The sequence below is a fragment of the Trachinotus anak genome, unplaced genomic scaffold, assembly GCF_046630095.1.
Source record: "Trachinotus anak isolate AG129_WGS33_773 ecotype Australia unplaced genomic scaffold, CSIRO_AGI_Tana_v1 ptg000013l, whole genome shotgun sequence".
Classification (NCBI taxonomy): domain Eukaryota; kingdom Metazoa; phylum Chordata; class Actinopteri; order Carangiformes; family Carangidae; genus Trachinotus; species Trachinotus anak.
In genome coordinates this window covers 14,443,112-14,463,674 of record NW_027273864.1, presented here as the reverse complement: position 1 = coordinate 14,463,674, position 20,563 = coordinate 14,443,112, and the positions used below count along the sequence as shown (strand labels likewise).

General features: G+C 42.0%; 1 protein-coding gene across 2 annotated transcripts in view; it reads right to left on the bottom strand.

The window, feature by feature from the left end:
• The window catches only part of LOC139630127 (zinc finger protein 385A-like), a 33,660-nt gene that overhangs the window by 3,232 nt on the left and 9,865 nt on the right, over positions 1–20,563 (bottom strand). For both annotated transcript variants that reach the window (XM_071493264.1, XM_071493263.1), the window contains exons 2-5: positions 9,841–9,986; positions 6,467–6,577; positions 867–1,041; positions 164–478 (exon numbers count right to left, since the gene is read on the bottom strand). In XM_071493264.1, the coding sequence (XP_071349365.1) occupies positions 164–478; positions 867–1,041; positions 6,467–6,577; positions 9,841–9,986 (747 nt within the window). The remainder of the gene's footprint in view (positions 1–163; positions 479–866; positions 1,042–6,466; positions 6,578–9,840; positions 9,987–20,563) is intronic.

Genomic DNA, 20,563 nt, shown 5'->3' with positions numbered 1-20,563 from the left:
CCTCTAAGTAGCCACACTACAGGGTTTCAGAAGTTGCTTCTAAACATGCATACTGCATAATGCTGTTGTTTGTAGAGGTTTCATTCTTTCAAAATTGTGCATACTCTGTGGCTTGATGTGCTTATGGAAATGTGCTGTCTTGACAAAGCTGTTTTGGAGTTACCTTTGTTATGTGCCTCCAGTTGTGAGAGGGAATTAACAGCTACTTTGCACAGGGAGCAGTAGAGAAGTTTCTTGGCTTTCTCCTCCTCTGACTCTCCTGAAGACGGGCTGGGTGCTGGGGACGGGGTGTCAGGAAGACCAGTCACTGTTGCATCTGCAGGGGGTGTACTTAGAGCTGTTGTAGGGGAGGATGGCAAAGGCGAGCTGACAGAAGGCAAGAGGGGACACTCTGCATCTGTCGAGCTCAGTGTGGGTGTTGGGAGGCAGCTCGGGGTTAAAGGTGACTCGTTGGAGTTGGAACAGGATTGAGTGACATCTGTAAACAGCACAAAGTTTTTAGGTCAGTAAATTATTTGTCAAATGTAGTCCAGCATATAATACCCTCTTTGACCTTGTTAATCATGATAGTAAAGTTTGTAAACAAAGATGCTGGCCTTCAGCATTAGTACTGTGCTTGAATCTCTGCCTCTCTGAGGTCAAACACATAGCTGTGCAAGTCCATCTGTACCTGCCCAATGTGGTGCTGACTTTTTTTTTTCCCACAGTAACTAAGTGTAGATATTCTTTAATTATTCCCAGGGCATCAACACTCCTCTGTGGTTAGTTTCTATCACTTCACGCAGCAGCTGTGTGCAGCATCTGTGCCACTTAGTGACAGATTCCTGTGTGTGTATGTAATATCATACGTCTCAGGTGATGCTCACCCTGCTTATTAAGATCAGGCTCAGGGCTGGATGGCGAGGGGCCTGGTGGGGAGGGCGAAGCTGTAGGGGGAGGGTGCTGCTTGTCGCCGTCTTGGAGGCGAGCTGTCTTAGATGTCTCGATCCCCTTCACCCTTCGAGCATGGCGGTTCCCCTTATAGTGGGCCTCTGCCTGGCTCTGGCAGAAGAATAAGATATGTCAGAGATCTACATGAAGCTCATTTGCATTCAATCATCATACATGTGCAGGAGGATTTTGTTTCCACTTTTAAGAGAACGTTTCATTTTCGTCACCATGTTGGTTATTTTTATTCCCTCTCCTCTTGATGACATCCATGTCAGCTGAAGTCAGGAAACAGTGGCCGTGCAGTTTCCTTATGTGAACTTGTCGTTTTGTAGCAGGAGCTGAACGTCGGAGTGAGCTACTGACATTGCCATGTTTCTAACCAAGTGGACATTCTGCCATTGATAAATGTTAAAATAAACAACATGAATCCCTATGTTTTCCCCCTAAGAGTTATCCAAGAATTACTTATAAATTCTGAATTATTGCACCCTGCGTTTTCGGTACGTTACAGTAAACGGCTGCTGAGCTGCTGGTTTGAAGATCCGATGTGCTGATGAGGAAGAGTAGCCTTCAGAACATTCTCATCTTCCTTCACTACTGGTGTAATCACTGAACTGCCCTGCTGAGCTGATGATGATTATTGAGTGGTGGGATTATCTAAAATGGGCTGGAGGGCTGTTCGCGGCCACTGACAATCGAAAGGCAGCTACTGAGAGAGAAAAAATGCAGCAAATCAAGAACAGATTGTGTCCTTGAGTGTGGGTTTGCCTGCTTGTCCTTGTATGATAGCACATAAGAGGATCAGGAAATGGGAAATATGAAGAGGTGTGGACATTTCAGTAATTTCTTTGTGTGGGTGTAGAGTTTGGGTTGCAGTTTATCAGAGTGAAGCTTAAATTAATGGGAAACAAGTTACATATTAGGATTAAATGTGCATTTGTGTTAATTCTTTATACTAATGATGACACTGATTAAAAAGGTGTGTGCTGGATGCCAGCTCTCACACACTACGCACTATACACACACCCAGACCTCCATGCCTTTACATTCCACCTGTCTGCACAAAAGGCTCGTTACTTCCTGCACTGGCACTAAACATTGAATCATCAAGTATGAAAATACTTCCTGCAGATACTGGGCTGGGAAATCAGGGTTACCCAGAGTCCAGATATGTGTGCATGTGAGCATCAGGTGAAATCAAGGGAAAGAGTGAGGTGTGAGGGCACAAATATAGTTCCTTTGAGCTCGTCACTAATACAGTAATACAAGACTGTGTGTGTGACTGTATTTGCATGTGTGCGCACAAGCAGAGACCTGCTGGATTAGATAGGTTTCATTATGTCAACAACAAGGCCGTGGGGCCCTTCACTGAGGCAGAGTGACCACTGGGATATGTCCGGGATGCCTCTGTAAGCCTCAGGTATTAACTGCCAATGATAGTTACCCATATAGCCCTCATCCTGATTGGTGATGACAGAAAGGCAGATATAGCTCTGCCTGTGTAACCCAACTCCTCTGGCTGCTGCTTCCCAAAGCCCTGCAATTAGACAAGGAGATGAAGCCCCACATGTCAAATGACAGCAGAGAACTCGAAAGTGAGAAATACACAGTGCTCCGTCTTCTTGCAGTGCAGTCCACACTTTATGCAGCTGTTCTCTACTTTTCCCTCTCCCATTCTGCAACTCTCGTTTTTTTAAATTTTATTTGACTTTTGATACTTTTACTCCGCGTGACCTTCAGTGTCAGTTCTTAAGAAATCGATGAAGGGCTGCCATCAATTCAAGCATAAAGATCTTGACAGCCTCAGAGGTGCAGCAGAGACAATAGGATGTAAACAAGATCAAGGCATCTGATCATTGGCGTTAACAGGAAAGGTGAATAACAATAAAATATGAATGATGTTCGGCATAGTAGGTGATGTGAACTGAGGGAAGCTACAAAGGAGCCTATGGAAAGGGGGATTAAGATGAATGAAGAAGCAGAGATGGGATGGAAGGGGGAGAAAATGAGAGCAAGTGAATGTCCCTGAAATCCCTTTTCTCTCTAAGCAGGATGTGCTTTGATGTTTTATCTATAAAGTGACAAAGGCACAGAAAGCAGAGAGAGCTGGTCTAGCAGCCAAATCTACTGTACGGGGTACAGGCAGCAGTGACAGGAAGAGGGGGTGGGAAGAAGCTGGAGAGGTGGAGAGAAGGCGAGGGCACAGATGATACACTATACCCCACAGAGGGGGAAACAGAATCATGAAAACTGATGAGGAAAATGGTGAGCAAACTAAGCTGCCAAGTAGACAGGAGATAAGAATGAAACATGATTTGGTGTGGGCCTGAGAGGTACAAGAAGAGGGGGAATGAACAGAGAGAAAGAGAGAGAGGTCTCCAGTATGGTACTGCAGTGGTGACGGTGGCTAATGCAGCATGGTGTGACGTCAGCCTTGCAGCAGAGCTGAGCTGAACACTGGCAGGCTAATCTGTCCTCTGTGGCCTGAAATGAATTGCAGTGTTGTAATTACAACATATGTGGGTCTACGGTGTAGTATCAGTGAGAGGCACCTGCTTCTGAATGGCCTCTATTAATCAATCTGCCTCTTTTGTTTAAGTACTTGAGAATTACCATTTAACACTGGCCTCCTGCAGACATAAATATGAAGTAAAATATTGGTACTGTTAATATACTTTGGTGGCTCATGACCTGAAGAAGCCTTGATGAAAAATAATGAGTGTTTGTCTGTCTTTGAACGACAGCACAGCCCAGACAGCGTGAGTAAGCCAAGTACTGTACTGTAAGCAGAGTATTCCTTCATTATTAAAGAATGTTCACTGAGCTTTGAGCTCGCAGTCTCTCAGGTTACTGTGGAAAGTGCCGTGGAGCTGCAGCAGAGCAGATGCACACCACGGCTCATGAGTAAAACAGCAGGCTGGACAAACAGGTGGCTCAGTATTAGACATCACACCTCATAGCACAGACGTGACACGAGCCAGAGACACTCGCCCAAAACATTTTCATCTATGTACATTCAGCGAACTCACAAGCAGTATGTAAATATGAACCCGCTGAAGTAAATAAAAGCGCTCAGCACACATGTACCCCATGCTCATGTAGACCATGTGAGAACATGCAGGTCTGAGTAGCGGAGATATAATTAAGCTGCCCCTCACAGAGAGAACAGGGCAGTGTTACACAAGTTTCAGATGACTCCCTCCCTGTCTGTGTCCTTTACACACCACTGCATTTAGAGTACAAGCATTTATCACTTCATCCCTGGAATGCATTTACATTTTTAGCCAGGGTTGTATGTCAGAGTTTTGTTTGATTTCTACCCATGTTTAGGTCAGAGGTTACAGTAGTTGGTCATAAACACCAAGATTTTTCCATCTATAAAAGCCCTCTTAATATTGATGAATACACATCACTCACATTCAGCCCTGGTGTTTAGCTGCACTTTATAACAAATTCAGCTCAGGAAACTTGTCTTTTTTGATTGTTGAAATTGTTGCAAGCAGTTTTCCTGTTGAACAGTTTGGGAGATCACACAAATTTTTTGTGGGCAGATTGATCAGCAGTGTTGTGGACCATGTTGTTGAAATGTGCAATCTAAATTCTTTCCTTCTCGCACATAAAAACAGTCTTAGACCATCACAATATTTCCACTGCACACATGTGCTTACAAACACATACATAGTGTAAAAGGCCCAGTGCTGGACTCACACATGTCAATCATGTCATCCAGTAGCTGGCTTTTGGATGTCCACATTATTATTTGTTTTTCAACTTCAGATAACACCACTGCCTCTTTAATGGGGACACTCAAATCATTCCTCTAACGTTTCATTACTTCTGGCCTCTTCTATTTCAGCCCCCCCGCCTCATGCTGGCATAGTGCCATCTGTCACAAGTTAAATGCAGAAAATGTGCTCCATCAGCTTTACGGTCAAGCTTGTGTTGGTTGGAGCTCTTCCTGCTGCTTCACCCTCACATGTGTCACAACCCTCCATTAAAACCTCATCTGAGGGACCTAAAAACCTCTCTATCAACACCTGAAATATGTTTTCCAATCCAGACACCGTCCAGCCCAACACATTTTCTGTACAGTTCTTTTCTGGCACTCCTTGAATACTCTGGCACAGGAGTGCCAAGATGACGCTGCAGGTTGCTTGTACTTGAGCAGGGATTTTCTCTATCTATTTCCCCCTGCTCTTCTTTCTGGAGGGGCTAAAATTGGAGCTGAGAATCTGTGAACCATGTTCTCACCTGCTCCAGCTGTACAGCCAATCACCAACTAATTTTGGGTCTAACTAACTTTTTAGGTTGTGATTTCATGTGTGTAGAATGAAGGCGAGGGGCCCTCGACCTCTGGGAACTATCATAAGTTGTTCTGAAGTTACATGAATTTCCTTAATTTCCTTAATCAGTTTGACTCCTCTCTTAGCTTTGTTGTCTATTGGCACATGATGAGTGGATTTTCTGGAAATTTGATTGGAATTTGCATTACATCTGGATGGACACCTGGCTCATGATATCTGATAGAATGACAGCTGTCTCTGGCAGATTTTATTAGCTAGCTAATAAAGCTAATGTTAGCTTCATGAATTAAAACTACAATCTTGTTAAAAGTATGCACTTGATGTCTGTATGCATACTACAAACAGGGAGGCTACAAGCTACATGTCATGTTCAGCATCCTCACCTGGGATGATACATATACTGGACATGGAACTAAAGAACCAGCATGGTTCTTGTATTGTGGTGTAGTGCTAGTTGGTGCTAATATTAAAATTATTAGTGGTAAAAGGATAAATGTAAGATCAAACTCTTATTCCATGCTATCATGTTCCTGTTAGGCTTTGTATCTTAAAGTCTTGTCTTGTTTTCAAATTGTAGTAATTCTAGTGTTGCAGAGTTTTCAATCTTAACATTACAAGAGTAACGGGTTTTAAAATGAGGTGTAACTGACTTGTTTAGCAAATTTTATCTTGGATAACAAGTTGTGGATGGACAATGGAGCAGGACTGAGCTAGATATTCAGCCTGACCTTTTTATATAGCAGTATGCAGGACTGCCATCCACACAGTGGGGAAATGGTGCTACAGAGCAGATGTGCTAGTTGTGAATGAGGCTTTTTAAAGTAACCTGTAACCCAACATACTTAGGCTGATAACATTCATGTAAACATCTCTTTGAACCTGTGCATACAGGGATAATCATGTCATGCACCAGTGCACCAATCACACCTCATGCACCATTGTGTGAGGTGTGGATCTGTGTGGGAAACAAGTTGATTTGGTCTTTGATCTGTTGGTTCTAAATGAGAAAAAGAAAATATCAAACGTGTTTCACATGTACAAGTAGAAAAGAAACAAACGTCCCGGAGTGACCCCTGTGCATGTTTTCCCTTTGTGCAGCCTGATGATGCATAATTTCTGCTTGTTAAGCTATACTTGGGCCATAGCTGTTCTGGGTGTTTAGCAAACATTCAGTTAGTAGGATATTGTCTATAAAAGCAAACCCTTCATACCAGCACTTCAAGCTTTCCTACCTCTGAGTTGAAGCGTATTTGACAGACGTTGCAGGAGATGATTGGCCGTTTTGTCTTCACCATAGGTGGCCCAAAGGTGTGCGTCATCACAGCCTTCTGGACAGGGTCCATCTGAAGAGAGACAACCCAGAGGTCACACCAAATATTCAGCAACACAGGAGAAACTCAGAGGGCAGTGCTTCTGTGTTTCTCCTAACTGCAGTGCACTGAAAGGTTCAACAGACTGAATGTGGATGAGCGATAAAGGTGTAGAAGAAAAAGTGCAGGTGAATGACAGGGGGAGCCGCTGAAGGGGGAGAAAGCTGTGAGATAAAAAAGAGTGGAGAAGAGCGAATTGAAGAGGGAGCAGTGATTGATGTGGACAGGAGGGTGTGTGTTTTCTCAGCAGCAGCTGGTGCTGCTGTCTGTGCCTGAGTTCTTGGGTGCCGTTCAAACGCTTTAATTCATGCTGGGGTTAGAAGAGCCTAATTACAGACTCTCTCTCTACAAACTTGTACTTTGTTTGTGTCCCACAAAACCTCCTCTTCTTGAAATACCATACTACAGTACTACACAAAACAATGGAGATATTTTCTGCATAGTACCTTGGTAAGAGATAAAATGTAATTTAGATTTTCTGCCCTCAAATACATGCAGGGAAACTGAATTTGGCATTTTAAATAGTAGGTACCCTGAGGAATATGGCAGTATGTTGAAAATAAAGTCTGGGTTTATGTATATAGAACAATATGTGACTGTATGAGTTTTGGAGAAAAGTATGGATTTCTCGCATTAATATAATGAGTGAAGTTTGAATACATACTCAATTAAAAGAGGTTTCTTTTTGTCTTAACAGAGGTTTAATTACTGTCATTAGAAATATGGAGCCCAATGTTTATCCTATTAGGTGAATCACATAATAAGATTAAAATGTTGAAATATTAGAAAAAAAATCATAATATTAATTAAAAATTTAAATAACAAATATATTTTAAGAAAGAAAAAAATTAGGTTAAAAGAAAACCACAGGACACAATATCTTAAATGACACGAGAAACTACAGCCTATGATTCGTTCATACCAACCCAGCAGGTCAGATCAAGCACGGATATATGCCATGTCATCCTTATGAAATGTTTACTACATCATTTTTTAGACGTCTTGAATGAGCTCTGTGACCCACTGGTGGAGTTCAACGACCACAGCGCTGGGTGTTGCCCTCATTAAGCAGCCAGAAGTACACTGCGGTTTTACTCAGCCTCTCATCCCCTGCTCAGACTGTGAACGTACGCTGCCAAAATGAGAGATTGTTTACACTCTCAAGCTCCAGGCTCCAGGGGAAATGGTATAATTGGTCTGAAAACTTAAACCCTGTTTGAATCTATTGTTGGAAATATTTATAGATTTCAGCCTCATTTTTTTTTCTTTTGCTCTTATCTCTAACTCGTGTCCAGTTCACATCACGGGGAGACTCGTAACATCCCTAAAGTTATTTGTTTACATCTGTACATTTGTTTCCGTGCCAACATTGTGTGTGGGTGAGAACGTGACTGGCTGTGTCTTGTGAATGTGTGTTTGCATCTTAGTGCATTAATGTCCATGTGTCTGTGTGTGTGCAACAAGGTAGAACCTCTGTCTCACTGTCCTGTCGATCTCTCATTGGGGGCTGATCTCTCAGTGTGTCTTTCTCTGCCTTTCTTTGACCACCTGTTCTCTACAGGATCTCTTACTGTGCATCTTTCCCTACTGTTATGACCTCATTAACCTATTAGTCCACTTTTGTCTCCTCTTTCAGTCCCTCCTCCCTCAAACAGTGGAGCTTTTGTTAAACCAGTAATTCACACAGTGTGTTCTGACTGTATATACATGCTCTCCATATGTCTGGCTTTATAGTTCATTTGCAGCACCGTTCCCTAACACACATTTTTACCATAACGTTCTTTAGAGTACAGTCAAGGTTGTTTTGGCAACACCTGTGCTTACATGTGGTGTGATTTATTACTAAAGATGCCACAGTTCTGTTCAAATTGACACCTATCAACCACTGGAGGAACCCAAAACACTATAATGATTACAAGAATTACAAGAAGAGCAATCTGTGTGTCTTTTGACTGCGCTTAAATAAACTGAGGATTACTGGTGTTGTGCTGTTTCAGTAAAGAAACTAAAAAAGACACTTCATTTTAGGCTTCTGAAGGACTTTTTAGTGATTCATTTAGGTCTGGTACCGTGCTGACTGATGGTTGTTTCTCTGTTTGGAAACCTAACCAATTTGATCAGAATTTTGTAGGCGGGATAAACAATAGGAACACCATCTTTTTTTGCCATAGCCAGAAAAATGGTGACAGCGTTGTACACAATGGTGGTGAAAATGATCAGAAGATCAGGTCTTTGTTAGTCAACTGAAAGAAGTGACAGCCCTTAAATTGGTACATTTTCTCAGTCAACATCAAGCAATAGCTACCACAGCTTCAGTGTCAACTGTCGTCCGTCGAACAGATAAGTCACTGGCTACCAACACCAACAACACACAAAACACCTGAGCAGCTTATGACTAAATGGAAGAAGGTGTCTGGTAATTACAGTACCTGTAAACCTGGTCAAACAGATGTGATATGATCTCTCTAGATAACTCATAGACCTCCTTAAACTGGAACATAGCTATGTTTGAAACAATAAGCACAACAATTGAGTGTTTCTGTCAGACTGCCCTTTCTGTCCGTTCAGCGCACTGGCTGAGCATGGTCATAGTCTTCCATCACCGGCTGACTGCAGTGTTGTAGACTTGTTTAAATTTTACTGTGCAGACGGAGAGTGATTTGAAGTGAGGTGCTCTGGCATTAGTGGCTGCACTCAATGTCCTCGACAAAGCGGGACGAACCATAAACTTGTGGAAGGGTCATTCTGTTTGACAGCATGCAGATGAGCTAATGATGATGTATGTGTGTGTGTGTGTGTGTGTGTGTGTGTGTGTGTGTGTGTGTGTGTGTGTGTGTGCGCGTCCCTGTTTGTCGCCACGCTGACCTTCACATGAAACCCAATCTGGAAATGAGAAGGAGCCAGAGAAAATGCTGACTGCAGAGAACGCAGCCCGTGCCTCTCATACAATTGATTAGCTGTAACTCATTTTATTGCAGTAAAACACTCACCAGGGCATTTTCTCAATTATGCTGAAACTCAGTCTGCTGAATAAAAAGTAAACAGCTGTCACCTTATCATTTTGGATTATTCAGTATAAATCCTCAGCACTCTATCACTCGTCTTCACTCAGGAGGCAACGTGCCAAAACCACAGCTGAATACCAGCTCTGTCTTATGTTAGGCGAATCACGACGATAACAAACCCCAGACACTGTGTGCACACACTTGTGTGCAGGTACGCCTGTAAGCACTCACTGTGTTAAAGTTGTGGAAGAGGCCGATGCTGGCCGGGTGAGGCGACTCCAGGGGGAACTGGAGGAAGGGCTTCATGTCCAGCGGGGTCGGGATGACAGGCGGGCTCCTGAGGAAGGCAGGGACCGGCCCCGGTCGGTTTACACTTCCTGTGATGAATTCACAAACAGAGAAATTAAGGATTAAAAAGTGGCAGTGACTGAAAACAAATTGAAAACTCATTACACAAGGTGTGTTAGTAACAAGATAACTAGTGCCACAGTTGAATTGAAATGGACTTATTAGCCTTCTTGCAAAGACTTAGATGAGAAGAGGGATACCACTCTCATATCATATATTCACTTAATAATTTAGCACAAATGATTATCTAAGTATAGAAGTATAGTTCCTGAGCCTTTCTATGGCTCACTGATTATGTCTACTTTGTTTAATTAGTATAAAAACTTAAGAGTAGAACCAGCAATTCACTGTTTAATGGGAGGTAGACATTTTCTTGGCAGGTCACAGTGACTTCAAGGGATGCATAGTCCATCATAAAACCACAGTGCGCCACTTTTATGCTTTGGTTTTGTATGGATAAACAAACAAGATATAACGCATTAGTAGGTGAGCTCCAGAGGTGCTGGTAGGTGGATTTTGTTACTGTTGGACAGAGCCAGACCAGCTGTTTCCCCTTGTTTCCAGTCTTTATGTTAAACTGAGCTAACCGGCTGCTGGCCGCAGCTACATATTTGAACAGGTGTAATTATGCACACATCACATATAGGGGTGAGGCTGTTGAAATGCAGCATCAATGAAAAATGACGCTTTTGACCTGACGAAGATCAGACTCAGATCAAAACGTCATCTATTTGAATACATTTTGTGGTGTGGAGTCAGTGTGCAGGTGTTACATTGTTCATTGACTAGTTTCATATATACCATACAGACATGAGAGTATCAATCTTAACATCTATCTCTCAACAAGAAACCAAAAAAGCCTCATTCCCAAAGTGTGAAACACTTTCTTTAAAGCTAAACATCATATCAGAGCAGGTTCTACAACATCTTCTAACTGTAACAGGGAAATAGATACAATACTCAGTTTTTTCTAAATCTAAACTCTCATCTTCTGCATCATTTTCCCATGTTGAGCCCCACTACCCACCCACTTCTCTGCTCTCTCTGTGTCTCTTGCTGACTTTTCTCTCAGTAGTAGCTCAGCAGCAGTGAATGCCTGCACTTAAAGAGTCTTCTCTGATGGGCAGGAGAGCAAAGCTCCTTAAGCCTCACAGCTGGGATGCTGCAGATATCCGTCTTTTCTCTGTTTCTGCCTCTGCCTCTGTCTCTGTTTCACCAAGCGCTGCTTTCTATCCCCATTTCATGGTGCCTTATTCTGTTTGCCTGCCTCTGTATCGCTCATCTGTACTTCTCCTCTCTCCAGCACCAGTCCTTCTAGCTGCTTTGTTCCTCTTCTCCTTCTCTTTGTCCTCATCCTCTTTCTGTTTCACTCTCGCCATTTCACTTCTGCCTCCCATAGTTGTTCTTCTCCTCAGCGTAAAAGCAGCAGGGTGCTTCAGGCCCAATCTGGCTGCGCAGAGAGAATTTGTATAATCTTTTCTCCAGAGATTATATGCAATTGTCATCCTTCTTTGCCTCCTCTTTGTGATGACTACTTAACAATTTTGTTACATTTGAAAAGAAAAACTGGTCACTTGTCAACACAAGGGGAAGAAAAGACTATTTTGGTAACAACAGAGGAGGCTTCTTTCACTGACAGCAGGGAGACGTGAAGAATGTGCTGTCAGGATCAGAAATAGATGGAGGGGAAAGTCTCTCCTTCTGGCATTCCTCCTCAGACTGTTTCAGGCCTTGAGAGGCTGTGGCAGCTTAAGTTCAGCTGTAACTGTTGTCATTTGCTTTTGCATGTGCTGCATACGGAGGAAGGAGTTCAAAGGGTAGGAGGAGAAATTAAAAATATATATGTGGAGGTCACAATTTAAACGTCCTTCAGACATGCTATGAGTCCCACAGCTCACATGGCTGCCATTATCACCTCTGTAAGCCAACCACAGTAAGGTTTGCACAGAGCGAAAAAAAAACTGTGGTAATAACACACCTTAGTTCACACCAACATATGGACATGGAGGAATGAATGACTGCTCGAAACCAGACGTCATGAAGGAATGCATGTAAGCAATAGCAAGATAAAAATAAGTTTTCTTTAGAAAAAGAAATCTGGGACTATTCTTAAATTGGTGATAGAAAATTTTATGTATTTTCTTTTTATTCCTGTGTTTAAATGTATTAAAGGATAAGGATAGTGATCTATATTTTTGTTTCACAGTATATGAGAATAACAAATCCACATAAAAAGACCCATGTAAACGAAGTATTCATCCAATTTTTAATATTTCTCAACTTTCCCAATCTGTCTGTGTTTCTTAGCCTCAAGTAAATTCATTCCTATTGAAGATGTAAATGTTTAAGAATGGGACACGAATATAAACTGTAATTTAAAACAAGGCTATATCATTTCCTAAAATGGCTATGAGCTGTAGTTTGTATAGAACTTTACTCAAACTGGCATAAATGGTGCTTCTGTTGGGGCCTATTTTCAGCCGCGGATTAAAACAAGCTAGTTACTTCAGCGTATATAGAGCACAATATTTTCATGTCTGTTTATTTGTCAGCAGGATTACTCAAAAAGTACTGAACTGATTTAAATCAAACGTTGGTGGAGGGATGGGACATGTGCCAGAAGAGAGCCCCACAGAGCAGCAGGACTGTGTTTGTCGGCATAACACAAAATAAACTACAATGCTCATGTTCATCTTAAGCAGCATGTCACCCAGTGCAACAGTGTGGCTCAAATGATGTGTTTATAGTCTTTGGACAACGATGGAGATCAGAGAAATAAGCTGCACAGGCAATAATTATTAAAAGGATCAATTGATTGTTAGTTTTGTATGTTAGTATTTGTTCATTGTTAGTATTTGTTGACAATAATCCAAAAATTCAGGGTCAGCAATAATGTTCTGTGGATTTCTTTGTGAAAAAAAAATGGTAATGTGTCTCAGATGCAATCAAACATGAGGTTAACAGTGCAAATAGTGGGACAATTAAGTCTCAGAAGTATGGATTGGATGAGAGGTGTCATTATTGTTTCCTCTTTGGTTAGTGAAGCATATCCCTCACACGCGTCTGTTAAATCCGCAGCTCATTTTACGCTACATTACAATTTAAAGGTCAAATCATGTCTGTTATTACCTCCAAATCTGCATTTGCAGAGCAGACACTCACAATAGAGAGATGTATTTAAGGTTGGCACACGGTGTTTTCAGTGTCATATTCTGCACCATCCCACAGCAGCTCGATGCAGTGTGAGCGAAGCATCAGCTTTCTCTGACCTACCCTCCTCCTGAGTGATTTACAATGACATCAGATAAGTGAACGCCACGACTCTTCAACAGCGGCCACGCAGGGAGGGAGAGCATTGATTGGACACATTCTGAGGAGCATTAAAGTGTTAAAGCGCTGCCAAACTCCATAAATCCAGGACTCACTGTCTATTGCTTCTTCTCTCCACTAAAATGAACAGACAGCGCTGTCTCACCCAGCCCCCTCATCTAACTGCCCCTTTTTTTCTAATGCAAATGTTTTGGCGAGAAAAAGATCAATGCCTGTGTAATAGCTTATTGAATTTTTTTGTAGATTGTGGGGGAGAGGTAGGTGGACAAAAATGAAGAGAGATGCAGAAAAAAAAAAAAAAAGAAAAACAGACAACTAGAGACAGAATCTTATCGTCGCAGTAGATTTCCCAAACCCCGTCTTGTGCACACACAGGCATGCACACACCAATATGCTGTGACTAAGGCCTCTCAAATTGGCAATTCATTTAGCCAATTTAGGCTTAATGATCACAGAGGTAATGTCAATGTCAGTGAGTGTTGCTGGAGCCTCTCAGCATTCCCTGCCTGCCTCCATCTTTGTGCTCCATGATGGGACCAGGAGGGAAGGGGACAGGAGACTGGGTGACATGCTGTCTAACAGAATGAAGTCTGGTGAGAAGTAGAAACACTGCAGAGTCCCACCAAAAAAAAATCAAACAGAGAAATACATTTTAAAAAGAAATGCAGCCACCTTTAGTTCCAGGCCCCTCAGCTCCACACTCAGCACACGATGCCAGCCGCCTCACATCTGCATCTAAATGGGCTGCTGTGCACAGATGACTCTGAAATGAGCTTCCATGGCGGATTAGCCAGCCTCCCCTGACAAAAACCCCCTCGCTGTCACTGCAGCAGAGAGGGACAACTATGTAGTGGCAGCAGAAACCACAGGATTCCACTGTGTTCTTGTTTTTCTTTCTCCAAGGTTTTATGTTCAGGGCAATTTGAAAAAGAAAATTTGATCCAACATTTGGTGGCAGATGACACTGTTAGTATGCTGATGATCGTCATTAGCTAAAATGATTTATGACTCCTGTTTGCTGTCTTGTGGCAGAAACGCTGAGCTGGTGGCTGGCACATTTTAGCAGAGATGACAGTATAGCCGTGATATCTCTGTAAAATAAATGCTTAGTTCAGTTAAGTTTTCTCCCAAGTGGCATAAATGCACTGCAACTGTGTTTGAGAGTCTAACCTTTAAAGAACCACAGCGCTAACTTTGTCGTAATTGCAGAGGGAAGATAGCTCTGTCTTAGTGTCGCATACTGCTACTGTGAAGGACTGAGCATGAAATCCAATTTACTGCAGCTCAGCTTACCCTCAAGTCAAAGGCAGCTATTTCAACCTAAGCAGGGGACAGATGACAATACACACACACACACACACACACACACACACACACACACACACACAAACCTTTGTAGTCTGAATGAATAATGCTCTAAAAGGAGCAACTTATAGGCTCAAGGCTGATTAATGTTGCTTTGGACTGTGTGAGATCTGGGTGAGTAAAGGACGCGGTGAAGAGGAGAGCTGAGTAGTGGTGAAGGAGAACACAGTTGATTTCAGTCTGCACTTTGTTTTAATGATAGATGCTCTGCGCCCCAGTGGCCAGACTTAAATGCCGCCTCCCCAAGAACTCTCAGAAGTCCTCTTTCACTGGAAATCTGTGTGTGTGTGTGTGTGTGTGTGTGTGTGTGTGTGTGTGTGTGTGCGTGTGTGTTTATTTTTATGCAGTGCTCTTGAGATCAGCCAGTCCTTCTGCAACTCTGATTTTGTGCAGTATTTGTAATTAATGAAGACTTTTGTTTTCCCATTGAGACTTTGCACCGCTCTCATTAAAATTTAAATCATTATGTAATGATGGGAGTACATTGCTTTGTTTGGACTTTTCCCTCCCCATTTCTCATGAAAAATTCTCTCAGTCTTTCTATAGTGTCTCATTATGAAACGTTATAAAGAGATAAAACCCTGATTGTCAGGCGACGGGGAAGGACGAGTGAAGAGGAGAAATAATGGCAGTGGGGCTGAGTGGATCGAGTCGATTGAGCGAGGAAAAGAGGTCTGGACGAGGAGAGGAGATGAGGTGGAGAGAGAAGGAAAGCATTGGAGGAGGGGGAGGGAGCCGCATGTTTTGAGGTGAGTCCAAGGTGACCAGAGGAGGTAAAGAGCCATGTTAACCTGCAGGTTAACGTACAGAAGAAATACCTTCTGTTAAGAGCAGAAAACAGTTATATTCCACACAGCTGCAGCTGCACCACATGACATGACTGTACATCTGTTAAAAATCTCATGGTGACATTGTCAAAGTGGGGAAGGTAGTCCTGTCAGTGCAGCAGCTTGGAAGGGTTAACCTTTGGCTGTCAGATGCAAAATGTCATACGCGCATGAACAATTTTGGGATATTTTGCTGCTCTCCTCGTGGGCTGTCTACGTGTCATGTCTTGTTTTTAGCATCTACACAAATCCTGACACATGACATTTGTTATGTGGGTCATGTAAGTCACATTTTTGATGCGTGTTTGGAGCACTGTGTGTGTCGCCGTCAGTTTGTTTGCGAGTGCAACACCTGTACTTTGTCGCAACACTATTCCATGTTGCTGCAAAAGGATGTAGGATTTAAGTGGATTTAAGCAATTTGTCCAAAATCTTCACCGTGGGGTCAATTGAAACAAAAGCAGTGATATTTGAAGTGGATTTCCAGCTTTTTTATTTACTTTTGGTTGGCCTCAAGGTTTGTTCGGACAGAAGTTAAGGCTGCCAGCCATACAGATTCTCTACAGAGTCTCTATTAGCTAAATATGTAGAGCGAGTAAAATTTCATCATATCCACTAGTTACAATAAACAATATTATGGTGATCAACAACCAGATTGATGAAAACTAGACTTTACCGTGGTGATAATGTTCCATCTGTGCCTGTCGTTTCTGGGCAGTTGTGTGAATCTGAACATGCTGGATACTGAGGGGCTTTCCTTCATAAAGAGGCTTGTGAACATCTGTGTGCTCTGCAGCTCCTCTCAGGCTTCAGCTCTTTAGGGATGTGTTGGAACATCCTGAAGCCGGCTGCCAACTTTCTCTTTCATTATACCGTGGTCATGATGTAGCACAAGTTGAGACAAACAGAGAGCTGTACAGCACGAAACCACGCAGAGCAAAGTGAGGGAACATCATGAGATTCAACACGATGTCAACATGACCGCCAGCCCTGCCCCACATTATTATTGTGTTTGGCAAACCATTTACACACCTGCTTGGGGTTGTAAGGACACTCTACTGCAGATACAGACCTACAGAAACCTGAGCATGTAAAGTACACAAGCAAGCATGCAAATACACAAAGGCACACACGTAAAAAAAGAGTGAACACACGTACACAACAATGGCATCAGAAATACAGGAACCAGGTGCTTCTCCTGATCATTTTATACAATGAAGAACACACAACGTCCATGAATACTGGATCTTCAATAAACAAACAACAGAACAAAAAGGGGACATATGCAGCTGTACTACATATAGCACTACATATTGTTTTTCTCCACAGGAGTACAAATTACACCCTATATTTTTGGGGCGTGATTGGAGTCTGAAGGGCAAAGTGTGGTTTTATGCTATGGCGTGATCATGGCGCAACACGCAAGGGTTGTGCAGGCTAAGAGTCGTGCTAGTGGCTTGGCTGTGGTCTGTGTAACTTCAGGACAGTAAATAACAAACAACAAAGAGACTATATGCTCAGCCCTTGTAACCTCTTGCCACTTTTAGCATCTTTGAAGCCTATAAATGACAGACCTAAGTGTTTTGTTCTGTACATTTCAAGGCCATCTACTTTTATAATAATGGTCGACGAGCCCTCCAGAACGAAGGACAAATATGTTGCACTGCCTTGCAAAACAACATATGAAATTTCCTGATCATCAGCAGGACGACACAGGTTGCTTTCCAAAGCCAGTAAATAATGTAGGACTGTTGCAAAAATTATCAATGTGAGGTTTGGTATAAGCACAAAACCTACTTGGTCAATGCCAGGATCGTTTTGTTGATACTAGTGGCAGAACTCAAAGGATGGCAGTGTTGGCTGGTCAGCCCAACACTTTTGTACATACATTCATGAAGCTGGTGCCTCACAAGGTTCGCATTTATGATTTTGAGCGAAATATCTCAACAGCAATTGCATGGTTGCTATCAGATTTGCTACAGACATTCATGCCCCCCCCCCACAGAGTGAATTATAATAATGGCATCAAATAAATAGCTACAAAACTAAGGAAACTACCATTCATATTTGCTGTTAATTAGCAAATGTTAGCATTCCAACACGCTAAACTAACATGTGTTAGCATTTAGCTCTCAGCACCACTATACCCAAGTATAACCTCTCACAGGTGCTGGTATGGCTTTAGCCTCTTGGTCTGGTCGCTGTTCATAAATCCTTGTTGTGACTTGCCTGAGAGTTGTAGCCTGTGAACATCTGCCCTGATCAGTCAAAGTTTTCCCTCTCTTCCAACTTGCATGGCGTGTGCATACTATAGGTGATCGAAAAGCAGTGGCCATACACCAGATTTCCCAGTTCCATTTCACAGCACCAGTCATCCGTCTTTTGCTTCATATTTATTGTTGTGCACGGAGGAGCGTTTTGTGCTCTTATGGGGCATAGGTGAGAGAGGGCAAAAAAATCTGTCACGCTAATTTTTTTTTGTTGTGACATCATGAGTTGCTTCAGAGGTCACTGTTACTTTGACAAAATACACAGCACAAAACAAGTAACTGTCTCGCCTACTACTCATTGTTGTTCCTCCACCTCTGTCAGATCAGGCTCATCAGGCAGATATAATGTTATCTGATCCCAGCATAAGGTTTGGAAGAGACTATAAGTGTGGTTAAAAGAGGACTTGGTTAAGGTTAGAGAAAGGGTTGTTTTTGACTTCCGTGACCAAATGTGTCATATGTCCAAGTCACCAGGTGTCTTTGCCCAAACATCAGCCCAATGTCCTCTTTAAGATGTTTTGGGTTACTGATAACACAGTCAGACTACATTTGCTCTACTGATTGATGAGTCATAATACACATGGTCACTTGAGGTCCTTGTCAGGTTGTTTGAACAACTGACAAGTGCTTTTTCTTTTGAGAGCGGAGTCTATAAGATATACAGACTGTAACCTTCAGAGTAATTCGAGCCTCTCTTACCGGTCCTGGTTTGATGTGTTTTGTAGTTTCAGGCTCCACAGACGTATGAAATGTGTGTCAGTTTGTCAAACACACAGAGTGACAGGCACATTTCTCCATTTTAAATGTCAATACTTTTCATCCCTCACTGCATTGCCGAGATTTAAAGGTCATGTTGTTTATCAGCGACAACATGCACCTGTGATTCTTTTGGAGGACATTGATGAGTGGGGAGATGTCTAGGTGTGTTCTGGCTTTATACACACACACACACACACACACACACAAACACACACATTTATACATACTTGATATTGGTTGAGTGAACAGAGATGCAAGCCATGAACTTTTTTTATAGTGCTGAGTGAGGTCTTTGCGTCAGAAGAGAGGAAGCCTTGGCCCATTTTTAAATAAATAAAGACCTCAAACCTCTGGGTCTGAAATATTCATCAGAAAAAAGTTACTAAACTGTGTTCTGCACTGCTCTGCATCGAGGGAGATCAACCAGCTTCAGCACATTTCTTTCATATTTTTCTCTCATTGCTAAAAGACAAAAATACAGTATTTAGATGGTGGTGGCTGCGGTTAGAGAGGCAGAGAGACGGGACTTTGTTGGTGATGGACAGCAGAAAAAGAGAGGAGTGGAGATTTCAGTGTTCATCCCTCCATCTTTGCTTGTCAACACTGTCACTGTCATCACCTTTCATGGACACTATTTTGGTCTCTGGATCTACATCTCTATCTTAGTGAAGGGGAACTAATACAGTATATAAAACCACATCCCCGAGTTGTTGCTGTGATCATGTGTCAGTGTGTTTAGTGTCTAATACACATAGAGTTAAAGCTTCTGCACCAGGAAAGGGATTACCACAAGCTCGAGCTCAAACTCAGATCACAGGAAGACTCAAGCAGGGCTAAGAGCAAGCAAACAAAAATAAAGTTGGCAAATATTTAGTCAGCACACACACATACATGGAGCAAGGTCATTGCAGTTTATCAAATTTACTGCAAGACTAGCAGTAAGCGATATAATCTGTGAACTCCCAAAATAAAATGTTGAAACCGAAAATAACAAAAGAAGATGCATCACATTGTTATAAATGAATTCATCTAAAGAGTCTGCATTTTAAAAATCCAGTACAGGACGTGCATCTTATTCTGCTAATTCTGCAACAACGTCCCCTTGTGTATTTCATTTAATAAAAATGGGCACATTAAACACGTTTAAAAGCTACGTTTGTTATGTTCTGCAGTTATGTTCAGGATAATTACACTGATTATGCTAAAAGGCTTTTTACAAAATGTAATTGAAAGTTATTTTGCATATAAATATTTATTCTTCTCTGCATATTCTAAATTCATGTCAAAGTTCATTTTCCTGTATCATTCGTTACATTTTAACGAACAGGTTTAGTACAGAGGTTTTAAACACATCAAAGCTTGTTAGCAGGTTCTGCTGTATAAGCGTATGTTCTTTTTTACCTCCTCTGTCTTTTTTGTTCTTGGTTTAATGCTGTTTTGTGCATGTTCAATAGGAGACAACATCTAAAGACAGAGACATGTTTGTATGTGTGTGTCTCTTTCTCCCTCATTTCAGCAGATAACAGTATGTTGGTGCCCTGTATGAAAACTCAGTGAATGACTGAGTGCAGGGAAGTAGATCAGTAAGACCTGTATAGTAAGACACTGGGCAACATGAACATTGAACAATTGATGAATGATGAAATGACTGATCATTTAATGCATCGAGGTTAGACTTTACAATCATGAACTGTCTCAATTGGGGTCATGGTAGAGGACTGAAAATGATATATGACCTCCTCTGACCATATTTTCATATAATTTTGGCATACTTCCTAAACTGACTGAATAATTGATTGCAGTGAATTATAGGGTGTAACGTTGATGAGCTCATTTAACGACAAAAAAATTGCACTTATTCTTCTGTATCTTCATCTTTGACTGTTTTCTGTCCGTCTGTTCTCGTGTGCGTCTGTGTGTGTGTGTGTGTGTGTGTGTGTGGAAGAGTTAGAATTCCTTCAGCAGTGCTAGACATTGTCTGTGGGAAACCCCTGTCTTCTCTGTCTTTGCTTAGATTTCTATCTATTCCTATTCCCTGTACTGAATGAGCTAAAA